Source organism: Aquarana catesbeiana, linkage group LG01, assembly GCF_042186555.1.
Source record: "Aquarana catesbeiana isolate 2022-GZ linkage group LG01, ASM4218655v1, whole genome shotgun sequence".
NCBI classification, from domain to species: Eukaryota; Metazoa; Chordata; class Amphibia; order Anura; family Ranidae; genus Aquarana; species Aquarana catesbeiana.
The window spans coordinates 550,707,930-550,720,373 of NC_133324.1; the positions used below are offsets into that span (position 1 = coordinate 550,707,930).

At 40.1% G+C, this 12,444-nt stretch overlaps 1 protein-coding gene across 2 annotated transcripts in view; it reads left to right on the forward strand.

Annotated features, from left to right (window-relative positions):
* PIGG (phosphatidylinositol glycan anchor biosynthesis class G (EMM blood group)) overlaps nt 1-12,444 on the forward strand; it is an 87,286-nt gene that overhangs the window by 27,040 nt on the left and 47,802 nt on the right. For both annotated transcript variants that reach the window (XM_073595795.1, XM_073595804.1), the window contains one exon: nt 403-615. In XM_073595795.1, coding sequence (XP_073451896.1) covers nt 403-615 — 213 coding nt within the window. The remainder of the gene's footprint in view (nt 1-402; nt 616-12,444) is intronic.

Consider the following 12,444-nt stretch of genomic DNA (forward strand, 5'->3'; position numbering starts at 1 on the left):
GTAGAGGCCTAGTCTGCAGATATATAGAAGCACTTAATCTTGGCCACAGCTGCCACCTTTAATTGAGCTGCACGGCTCCTTGGGTACTGTCACTAAACTTTTTGACTGAGTAACTGATTTTGAAGCTATACTGCTTTTTCACCATATGTGAAAACATCCATGTCATTGTTTCTATAATGTAGACGTAAGGTATCTTGAGAAAAAGTAAAAACACAACTAAATATGGATGCTGTACATCTAATAGACCTGACAGCTTGGATTTATATATTTGAAATTTCTACTTGCGAGTATAAAATATTTTCCATCTTAGCAGAAGACTTTTCATTTGACATTGTTATATTGCTGACAGAACTGCATAATATTTTGATGGTTACCCCTGAAATAATTAGCTTTTCTCTTTAGGTCAGTTTACAGTACCAGAGATCATCCAACAAACTGATGTGGCTCCAACCCTGGCTCTGGGCCTTGGGCTGCCAATTTCAAGAAGCAGCTTAGGAAAACTTATAACTGCAGTTGTAGACCACAAGACAATGAGAGAACAATTGAGATTCCTTCATTTAAATGGGCATCAGTTATGTAAACTTCTGAAGGAGAACTTGGAAGCTTATGAAAAAGGTACATTACTAACAAATGAAAAAAAAAACCCAGAAGATTAGCTTAGGTGTATGAAAACTAGTACTGCAAGTTATCTTATGTGCCTGTAGTTAATCAGTCTGATATTATTATTATTATTATTATTATTATTATACAGGATTAAGGCTGGGTTCACACTTAAAACAGATGCGGTTGTTCTCTGTTTAAGGGATGAATCAGGCAGAAATGTTTCCCCGAATTTGGACTTGAAACCGCAGCCACCCTGGAGATGTGTGAACCGGCTCCATTGAGAGCCGGTTACAGTCTCCTGTCATGCGAATTGGATGTGGAAAAACCCCCGCATTCAATTTCTGTAGGTGTGACCCCAGCCTTCTTTTTTTTAATAAACAAAGATTGACAAATTGAGTATATATAAGGATGGTGGTACAATATTCAGCAGTAGAGCTAAACATATCGATTTATGAACAGGATGAGTATATAACAATGTAAGGAGTACGGCAACAAATAAACTAATAAAGTATTACATTGAAAGCATTATAAAATTCTATTCTATTGGTTCAATTTTCAAGAGCAGTAACAAGGGGATCAGTCTAATAGGTATATATTAAAAACAGAAGAGATAATCTGTAAGTACCACACAATATGAAAAGAAAGGTAGAAAACAAAAATAGGAGTAGATAGAGAGAAGAGGGTAGAAAAAAAGTGGTGATGCGATCCCAAATGAATAGAAAGTATAGTCAAGGCAAATAGAGTAAAATTACCAACAATAATATTGTGTCTCCAAAGTCTGGAGGTAAACAATGCTTAACCCAAGGAAGCCAGAGTTTCTCAAATTGACCGATTCTATTGCTTCCATTTTAGCATAAATAAGAGCTTTATTAGTTCTGTGTATGGTTTCAGCTAGAATTTAAATATTTCGTTTTCCATGCCTTAGCAATGGTTTGTTTTGTGTTAGGAGCTGTAAAAGAAGGTGAAATTGATTCTGTGTGATCCTATCAGGCTTCAGGTTTAATAGGGCTGTTGCAGGATTGGGCTGTATAGGTGTATCAAAGATTTTGGAGGCAAAGTCAAAAACCGCCTTTCAGAATTTTTGGGCAATCCCGCCAAATATGAAGTTGAGTGCCAGACTTTGAACAGCCGAGAAAACGAGCTCCAGGGTAATCGGCAGCATATTTTGATATTCTAGTAGGGACCAAATACCAACGGGTTAGCCCCTTAAAGTTAGTTTCCACAGCAGTAACATGAGAAGAAGCAGACTTAGTGGCGGACCATATGCTAAACAAATCAAGTAGCTTTAATTGAGCGATTAAGGTCTAGTTCCCATTTGGAGACCTATAAGGGGGGACCAGTGTTAGTACTAGCTAAAATTTCGTTATAGAGAAACAAAACAATACTCTAGTATTCTGACTAGGGTCAGAAATACATATGTTTTCAAAACGCGACAAATGCAAATTTGCAAATATCGGAACAGTTCCGATTGAGGAAGTCCAAATGTATCACACAAAGTAGGAAAAGAATGTATGGAGGAGGCAGATACCAAATTATATAAACAGGATAAATTAGCTTTAGGAGCGATCCAGGCATGGTGAAAAGCGGGAATTTTATCAAAAGAAAGGTGTTGTAAAATGAGGAGATTGAAGGTAAAGAGAAGTTTTGAACCTGTCCCAGATGGATAAAGAATGTTTTGTGATAGGATTGCGAATAACAGTACGATCAGTTGGTCTTAACCATAACACGTTATATAATGAAATAGGGTCACAGTCAATAGACTCATTTGTTACCCATAAAGGTATTTTGGTAAATGTGCAAGGTGTGCAACATAATAGTAAGCAGAAATATTTGGGAGACCTAAACCTCTGTAGCATTGTGGGAGACAGTGGATTTAGAGGTTCGAGGTTTCGGTTTACCCTAGATAAAGGTGATAATTCTGCGCTGTATAAGCCATGAAACATTATTTGGAACTGGGATGGGCAAGACTCTAAAAAGATATAAAAACTTGGGCAATATAGCCATCTTAATTACATTACATTAATTTTGCCTAACCAGGATAGAGACCCTTGTGATAATAATTGAGTTACCTGTTTTAGTAATGGAGGAAAGATAGCTGAGTATAAGTCAGTTATCCTAGAAGTGAGTTGTATTCCTAGGTATGGAAGTCTGAGGTGTCCAAGAGAAGGGAAGTGAATCTTTAGCAAGCTGAAGGTCTGAAGGAGGCAAGGAAATGTTGAGTACAGTTAATTTTTGATAATTAACTCTTAAGCCCAAAATGTGTGTAAAACGGTTTAGGAGAGAGAGGAGATTAGGTTCTGTGATATGGGGAGATGCAAAAAAAGAACGATATGAACCGGGAATTGAGGGGTAAAGAATTCACTGACTCACCTGTAGGGTGTGGTTGTGCCGCAAACAAATAAGCAAAAAAGGGGGAGAGACAGTTATAGAAGCACACTGTCTAAAAGGTAGGCACTGATAACCAAGCAGTTTAATTCCATTATTTATTAGATTAAAAATATTGTGGGATTCCACATGTTCTCAACTTCCAACATAGAAAATACATTACATATATGGGGAGATGACATGAAGAGTAAGATGTCATCTGCAAAAAGACATACTTTATGATGACATCCAGCTAATTCAATACCTTTTTATATTTGGATCAGATCTAATTAAATGGGCCAAGGGTTCAATGAGGAGTGCAAATAGGAGGGGGAAGAGAGAGAACATCCTTGACAGGTGCCTCTTCCAATAGGGAAAGGGTCTGATTTTAAACTAGCATATTTGATAAGTGCATTTGGCTTGTCGTATAAGGAAGAAATCCACTTAAAAAAATGCGGTCCAAACCCCTATTTTTGAAGAATATATTGTGAGTATGGCCATGAGACAGTGCTGAATGGTTTTCTTATATAGAACGATTAAAAAACACGCAGGTAGACGTCTGGATTTAGCGACATGGGCGAGTAAAGAAGCTCTACAAATATTATCACTTGCTTGGCACGAGGGGATGAACCAAACTTGATCTCGATGAACGAGTTTGCATATTACTTGATTCAAGAAGGGTCGCAAGTATTGTTGGTAGGATATTTTGTGAGAAAAGGTAATCAGCAGCTGCAGCATGGTCAAAATTTTGGTTGGGCGAATATAATTTAGCAATATTTGAGTGGAATGTGTGTAAAATTTTGACAGGGTTACTTGTGTATGAATCACAGTTTAGTTTGAGTCGCACAGATGTCGTAGGTTTTTGCAGTGAGCGTAAGGTTTGAGCTAATGGGATATCTGGTTTGTTTGCTTTTAGGTAATAAAGGTGTTGTGATTTATGTATTAATTTATCTGCAGAGTCGGTGAGAAACGGGTCGAATTCTAAGCAGGCTCTATCAAGCTTCACTTTAGTAGAAGGGGAGGGGGAATTTTGGAATGCATCGTGACACAGATTGAAGTCCTTTTCTAATTTTTGGTGAATGAGCTTTCGCTCACGTTTGAGAAATGATGCTTGCTGGATGAGCTTACCTCAAATTACAGGTTTATGGGATTCCCAATTAGTGAGAGGGGAAATATCTGTAGAAGTGTTATTAATGAGATAGTCATTGAGAGCATGTTTAATATCTAGACAATGGGACAGGTGAGTTAGAATGGAATCATTATTACACCAAGATGAATCCTGGGATCTCAGGATAGGGGATAAGATGCCAACACTTAGGAAGATATGATCAATCCTAGAATATGATTTATGTGAATGGGAGTAATATGTAAAGCATTTACAGCTCGATTGAGCTCACGAGTCTAACATGTTATGCTTAGAGATAAGCTGCTGAAATGAAAGCTTAGATGAACAGGAGGAGGGAGAAGGGGGAGAATTATCCAATAAGGGAAAAGAACTTGGTTTGAGTCACCATACAATATAACTGTACCTAACTTTGTGTGAATCAATTACATGAAAAGGATGGGAAAGAAATGATAATGGATGTTTATTAGGAGCATAATATGATACAATGATTACAGCAACATTAGAAATGTGCCCAAAAAGAATGAGGTAGCGGCCTTCAGGATCTTTAATTTCTTTTTTTTAATCAACAAAAAGGTTTTTATTGATGAGAATGTAAGGCACTACAAGGTATAATTGCACAGGTATACAATCAATGCACATCAGTGTTTGGTACATTCTAAGCAATCTATAGGTATTTGAAAATGCATATCCATCTTGTCCATTCCATATCATAGAAATCACTGTATGATACCCAGCGCTCTCTCAGCACCCGTAACTGAAGGGGGTGCAACAAACAAAAAGAACGGTGAAAATAAATAGATCATAAAATAAAATAACTCTCTCCAGTGTCACTGATAATGTGTGAATCGATAATAGCATTAAGTTACTAGTACATATAACATAGATTGATGCGCTCTGATACAAAGTTCAATCAATGTGAGAAAATAATTTTTTGTGCTAAAAAACCAATGTGAAAAAAATTGCTACCAAATCGCTAAAAAAATTGCATATATATATAAAATCGCAAATATATGAAAAAAAATCGCAAATATTTAAAAACTGTGTTCCTCCAGTTATACAAATCCACTGGAAGTGTTGCGATATCTCCAAAGTAAACTAAGCAACAATTGTGTATAGATATACTAAAAATGCGTTTGCAAATAGTAATCAATCCAAATTCGTGCCAATAAATAAATTAGATCTATTCCCTGTGATAAGTGTTGAATCCTCCATAATAAAAAATAAATAAATGATATGCTTATAAAGGTGCAATATATATACAATTGATGAGTATAAATAGATAAATAGTGCCAATAGAATCTGATTAAATATAGATGATTAAATTCATGAGATAGGATAAGTAACAGGCAACAGTTCAATCCTCAGTAATCTGGGATATCTGGATTCCTGCAGTACTTAATTGTTCACCCTCTGAGCTATTTCTTCCACAGCCACAATGAATGGTCATTTTCTCAGTATCAAGTGGTTTTATGTAAAATAAACAAAGAGAGAAAACATTGCGCAATATTGTTACAATAAAAGTTCACAGGCAAAACAGCACAGGGATACACTCACGTGTGCCTGACTTGTTTTAGGCATGCAGATAAGCAGATCTCAGCTGGCTTGTAAGGACAAGGCTTGCTACCCAAGCTGCTGCTGCTTGATACAATGTATTCATACATTGTAATGTAATGTAATAATACTGAAAATTTCTCTGTGTAATACTATTATCATTTATACAGTCCTGGGATATTTAGTTTAAATCACAATTAATTTATTCTTATATATTTTTATTTTTTATATATTTTTTAAATTGTTTTATTTATCTTTAAAGTCATGGGAGTGTTTATCAGCACACTATAAACTATCAAGATCCAGCATAAAGTCACACTTACCTAATTAGTCATGCAGCAGGATCAAAACATAGAGATTAACACATAGCTGATAACATTAGTTAAAGGGGTTGTAAAGGTAATTTTTTTTTTTTTTTTAAATAACAAACATGTTATACTTACCTTCACTGTGCAGCTCGTTCTGCACAGAGTGGCCCCGAACCTGCTCTTCTGGGGTCCCTCGGCGGCTGTCTCAGCTCCTCCCCGCAATAACTAACCACCTTTAATGCGAGCTCTCTCGCATGGTGGTTAGTTATTGCGGGCGCGCTCCCGTGATACAGCCCGCGGCTATAGCCGCTCGCTGTATCACTCAGCCCCGCCCCCGGTGCGTCGCGTCATTGGCTGTGATTGACAGCAGCGCGAGCCAATGGCTGCGCTGCTTTCAATCCATCCACTATAGCCAATCAGCGACCAGGCTGATCGGCTGAATGGAGGTCGGGAGCGAGCGGCCGAGTTTTGAGGTGTCAGGTAAGTAAAACGGGGGGGCTGGGGGCGGCGGTATTTTCAAAAGTTTTTTCACCTTAATGCATAGAATGCATTAAGGTGAAAAAATTTATACCTTTACAACCCCTTTAATGATATGAATGTATTGTCAATGGTGTGCTGTACCGATATGCGCCACTGGAGGGAGCCCATTATTCTATAGATACAATGATATTTAATCAGATTCTATTGGCACTATTTATCTATTTATACTCATCAATTGTATATATATTGCACCTTTATAAGCATATCATTTATTTATTTTTATTATGGAGGATTCAACACTTATCACAGGGAATATATCTAATTTCTTTATTTATTTGTTGGCACTAATTTGGATTGATTACTATTTGCAAACGCATTTTTAGTATATCTATACACAATTGTTGCTTAGTTTACTTTGGAGATATCGCACCACTTCCAGTGGATTTGTATAACTGGAGGAACACAGTTTTTAAATATTTGCGATTTTTTTTCATATATTTACGATTTTATATATATATGCAATTTTTTTAGCGATTTGGTAACAATTTTTTTCACATTGGTTTTTTTAGCACAAAAAATTATTTTCTCACATTGATGCGCTCTGATACAAAGTTCAATCTATGTTATATGTTTTAATTTTTAGGGGATTCTGACCACTATATAATTGATAGCAGCTTGATATCGTTGTCAATCTAACAATTTTTATTTAATTGATTGCACGTGCATTCACATACATTTGATTTACACTTATTTGATTGTATATGTCACGCTAGAACATTATTGCGCTTGCTGTTTTTTGTTTATTTAAGTTACTAGTAGACCTCCTCCAAAAGGCCACCTGATCTGCCTTTTATTTCCCAGGAGTTCCTGTATCAAAGCTGCTGTCCCATTAGCAGTCTGTCTAATGCCATTTGTGGTGGTGCCACATCTGGTGAGTTCAGCCAGCTCTGCCATATACCGTAGAATTTTTTTTGTGATTTCCTGTGATGATTTATACATATTTTTTTTCTCGAATAAGAGTGGTATTAACCTGTTGGATACATTGTGTTATTTTAGGTGCATTTGCCGAAAGCCAAAGACGGGCAATCAGCTTTCTGGCTATATATAGGAGTCTCGTGAGTGCAGTGTACACCGAGGGGGTGTACAGTTCCTCATTAAGGCTCCCCACTGGAAAGTGCTATTGATTTTGGCTACAATGGAGCTCCAGTACCTCACCAGTTTAGGACATCTCCATAGCATATGGATAAGATCTCCTGATTGGGCTTGACACTTCGGACAGATAGGGGTGTCCCTTCTGCCCCATTTGTGCAACTGCACCGGCATGCGGTACACACGATGCAATATGAACAAATGGGATAGTCTCTGTGCTGCGGACACTGACACAAACGGTCCCACCTGCAAAATCTGCTCCCATCGTTCTCCATCAATAGGGCCGATGTCTCTCTCCCACTTCTCCCTGCATTGTGAAAGGTCGGGGGCTTGTATATGTGATTAATAAATGTGTATAGATTCTTGAGAGGGCCCCTTTCTTCTCAGGTTCAATAAATATAGAATCTAGGAATGCTGAGTCGTCTAGTTTCAAATTACAGTGTTTACCTTGGCATCTAACAGCATAGTGTAGCTGAACATATTGAAAGTTCTCTGAGCCCAGTGAATTGCTCTAGCAATTGAGAGTATGGCTTTAGTATGGAGCCATTCAGAATTTGATAAAGGAATCTAATCCCCACTCTCTTAACAAATTGGGTGTTTGGGAACCTTAGCAAGATTCGTGTAGAGGCGATTGAGCCAGATGGGGGTATGACGCATATATCCTGTCACTCCAAGTGTACTCCTAACTCCCTTCCATATTTTCATTAGTAGTTAGGTTGTGGGGCAATTAAAGGGGGTGTTAGGGAATTCCATTTCCATACGAGACAGGGCTGTGTAAGCTACATCCATGCCAACAAGAAGACTCCTCGAGGGGTCCCTGACTTTCGCCAGGTCCCACCCTGTAAAGTGCTGTAACTGGGCCGCATAGTAATACATTTGTGGATGCGGGACATCCATTCCACCTTGATCTTTTGGGAGCTGTAGAGTGGCAAGCTTAATACGTGCCACTCCACCTCTCCAAATAAGGGCCCTGAATTGCGATTCAATCCGTCGGAACCAATATTGTGGTATCCAGATTGGTGCGTTATGTAAAATGTACAATAGTTGTGGTGCCCAGATCATCTTGATAAGATTTACACGTCCAGTAACTGATAGTTGTAGCCTACTCCAACTAGCTTGTTTTTGTTGAAATTTCCGCAAGATCTGTTGTTCAGTGTAATGTAGTCTCCCGGGTCTTTGGTCACCACTATACCCAAATATTTGAAGGCGGTAACAACTTGTATATGTGAGAGATCTTCCCAAAGAGGAGTTAATAAAGGGTCTAATGGTAAGAGAGCTGATTTATGCCTGTTAATGGCAAAGCCAGAAAGCTGCCTGAATTGATCGATGAGGGACATAACTGCCCTCAGAGACTCCCCAGTATCTCCCAAGTACAGCAGTGTATCATCTGCGTACAATGAGATTTTTTTCATCATTTTGTCTGCACGGAAGCCCACGATGTTGGGGGAGGCCCTTACCATAGCCGCAAGAGGCTGCAATGCAAGGGCAAACGGCAGGGGCGACAATGGACACCCCTGCCTTGTGCCTCGGAACAAAGGAAATGCCTTAGAAAGGGTGTCGTTAATCCTCACTCTTGCTGTGGGGGAAGCGTACAACAACTGCACCCAGGAAATAAATTTGTCCCCCAGTCCGAAACGACGCAGCACCTCCCACAAATAATTCCACTCCACGCTGTCAAAAGCTTTGGCAGCGTCGAGGGAAAAGACGGCTATATTATTGGAGTTGTCGACCGGAATCTGTGTATTAAGAAATAATCTATGGATATTCAGTGCCCTAGAGCGTTTGGGGATAAAACCAGACTGGTCAGCATGGACCAAGTCCGCCACAACTCCGACAGTCTAGTGGCCAGTACACTAGCTAGTAATTTCACATCTGTATCAAGAAGTGAGATAGGTCTGTATGAGTCGGGTTATAACAGATCTTTACCAGGCTTTGGGATGACTACTATGATAGCCTCGTTCATGGAGGCGGGGAGACCTCCTACCTGGAGGGCATCATTCGGGGTTGTTAGTAGGGTGGGTAAAAGGATATCGCCATATTTCCCATATGTTTCTGTGGGCAGATCATCGGCTCCCAGAGATTTGTTGTTCTCCATTTGTGCCACCGCCAAAGTAAGTTCCTCTAAAGTTAATGGTTTGTTGAGGGCAGCAAGGCCCTGTTGTGATAACTGGGGGATAAAGCACTGGTCCAAAAATTGGTCCAGCTCTTTTTTCGTGGGCTATACCTTAGAAGTGTATAGATCTGTAATAGAAATCCAAGAATACATCAGGGACACAAGTCTGATCAGTAACCGTGTCACCTGCTGCGTTCTGGATATCATCAATGTGTGTAGTGTCCTTTTGGGCCCTAGCTATGACGGCAAGTAAATGGCCTGTATTTTCCCCTTCGTTAAGAAAGAAACTGAAGAAAGAAACGTTTGTTTTCCGCAGCAGTAATGGAAACCTGCTGGTACAGGGCCTGTGCCTCCTGCCATTTACGTTCTGAATCAGAACTAGGGGCAGAGATATACCTTTCCTCAGCCTTGGCAGCCTCACTCATCACTAAGTTCTCCCATTCTTTAATTTTAGTTTTGATGAAGGTAATCTGTGTAATTAAACCCCTTCATAGCGTCCCAAATCACTGTAGACCCTGCCGAGCCCCAGTTAAAACCCAGAAACTCATTCAAGGCTTTGGGAGATGGGTCAGACTCTGGGGAAAAATGGTGAACCAAAAGGATTTGCCTTCCAAAGCCTGCACCTGGGACTGGGGACAGTAATGACCTTAACACATAGGAGTGAGTGGTCTGAAATATTACATGGCGCATACATCACAGAAGTAGTGACTGAGTGTGCCAGGCCATTTCCCAGACATAGATCAATTCGTGATAAGCATTTATACGATACCGAGTAGCAGGAATAACATTGGACCCTGGGATTCAGGTCTCTCCACACATCTCGTAGGCCAATTTCTGCAAGGAATCTAGCAAAGGGGGTAGGGCCCCCCCAGCGTGGGACTACCACTAGCTCCAGATTTAAATTTGTCCATTAATTTATCCATTACGTTATTGTAGTCACCCAATACCCAAACAGGAGTGTTGGGGTTGAGTGCTAAAAATTGTGCTATACGTTTCAGGCTATCAAAAGAGAAGGGTGGAGGGACGTTCACATTAGCAATAATACACGTCAGACCTGCTAATTTACATAACAAGAAAATGTACCTTCCCTGGTCATAAATCAGGGATTGCAGTAACTGAAAAGAGACATTTCGTGAGATAAGTGTGCTGACTCCCCTGGAGTAGGCTGTGTGGGTGGAGTGAAACTGAGTGGAATAGCTACGACTCTTAAGTGTGGGTATGGAGGTAGCTTGTAGGTGAGTTTCGTGTAAACACACCACAGAGGGCTTGTGAGCTTTTACTGTTGGAAAAAAAGGCTACCCTTTTCACTCCATCATCCAGCCCTCTTACATCCCAGGACACTAAAGTACATTCAGTAGACATCTATTAACAAGTTGGAATGTAGCTGCCAGGAGCCTATACAGGTATATGGGTATGTCAAGAAATTCTCCACATCCCCATATAGTGTGACCATGAAATCTGTTTTTCCAGTTCAGATTTAGGGAGGCATAGAGTGGGGTTTGCCTAAGCCATTTTTCTCCATTGGAGTTACCAGCAGACGAGAGAAAAAACATCATATCCCTTGCAACTGGCAGGGGTCAGGTTAGAGAGTATAACCACAACATAAGGTAACCAAAAAAAGATCCAGGGTAGAAAAAAAGAAAGAAGATTTTGCATCCTGGTGACAGTTAATGAGCTTAACTATAGTGAGCATGTCCATGCAGGACTGTTATAGGGGGGGCCCCAACATCTCAGTTCAACTTATTCGAAGGGACTTGCGAGTCCAAGTCATTGGTGAAGTATAGTGCAAACAAAGGTACATATATCTCTCTGCCTTACAGGAAGAAATAGGGAATGTAAAGGTTTCCTTGGTTCTGCGCCCAGGAGGAGCGCGGTCAGCAAGAACAATAATAGGTAGAACACAATCAGTCCATAGGTGCTGTAGCCTTCTTAAGGGTATGTTCCACTCTATCCAGCCAGTGAGATACGTTTGCAGGATAATCAAATAATTGTGTTACACCATTTGCTGCGATTCTAAGCTTGGCTGGGTATAGCATAGCATATGCGACATTATATTTTCGGCGCTATTTTACTTTGGTAAACTTAGCCCTCCTGCGTTGTTGCTACGCAGAGAAATCTGGGTAGAATGATATGTGGGTGTTATCAATTTTTATGAGGTTCCCTTTCGTTCTGGCCTGAGACAAGGTGGCATCCAGGTCCTTGTAGTTCAGCATCTTGAACAAGAACGGCCTGGGCGGTTCCCCAGGTTTAGGTAGCCTAGGTGGGACTCTGTGAGCCCTCTCTACCGCAAGCATGGGGGAGAAGGCGTCCTTGCCAAATGTATTGATCAGCCAGTAATCTATAAATGCCACAGGGTTCTTTCCCTCTGCCCTTTTCAGGTATGCCCACTGCACGGACATTTTTGCGTCCTTGCCTGTTCTCCATGTCCTCTAAACGGGCTGAATGACCTATGATGATCGATTGCATACTTCCCTCTGCAGTGGTACAACATCATCCTCCACATCGCTTACTCTGTCTTCCAGGGCAGCGATGCGGTCCCGCAACTTCTGCATGTCCTGTCTGACTAGATTCAGCTCCAGTTTAACCCCTTTAATTTCAGTAGTTAGGGTCAGGATCTTTAATTTCAGATGAAAGTACAAATGGGGTTGTACGGTGAATAGCTATAAGAACACCTCATTGTTTAGTAGCTGCCGAGGCTGTATATACCTGTGGATAAGAGGAGCTGAAAAACAAACATAGAAGTAGATTGT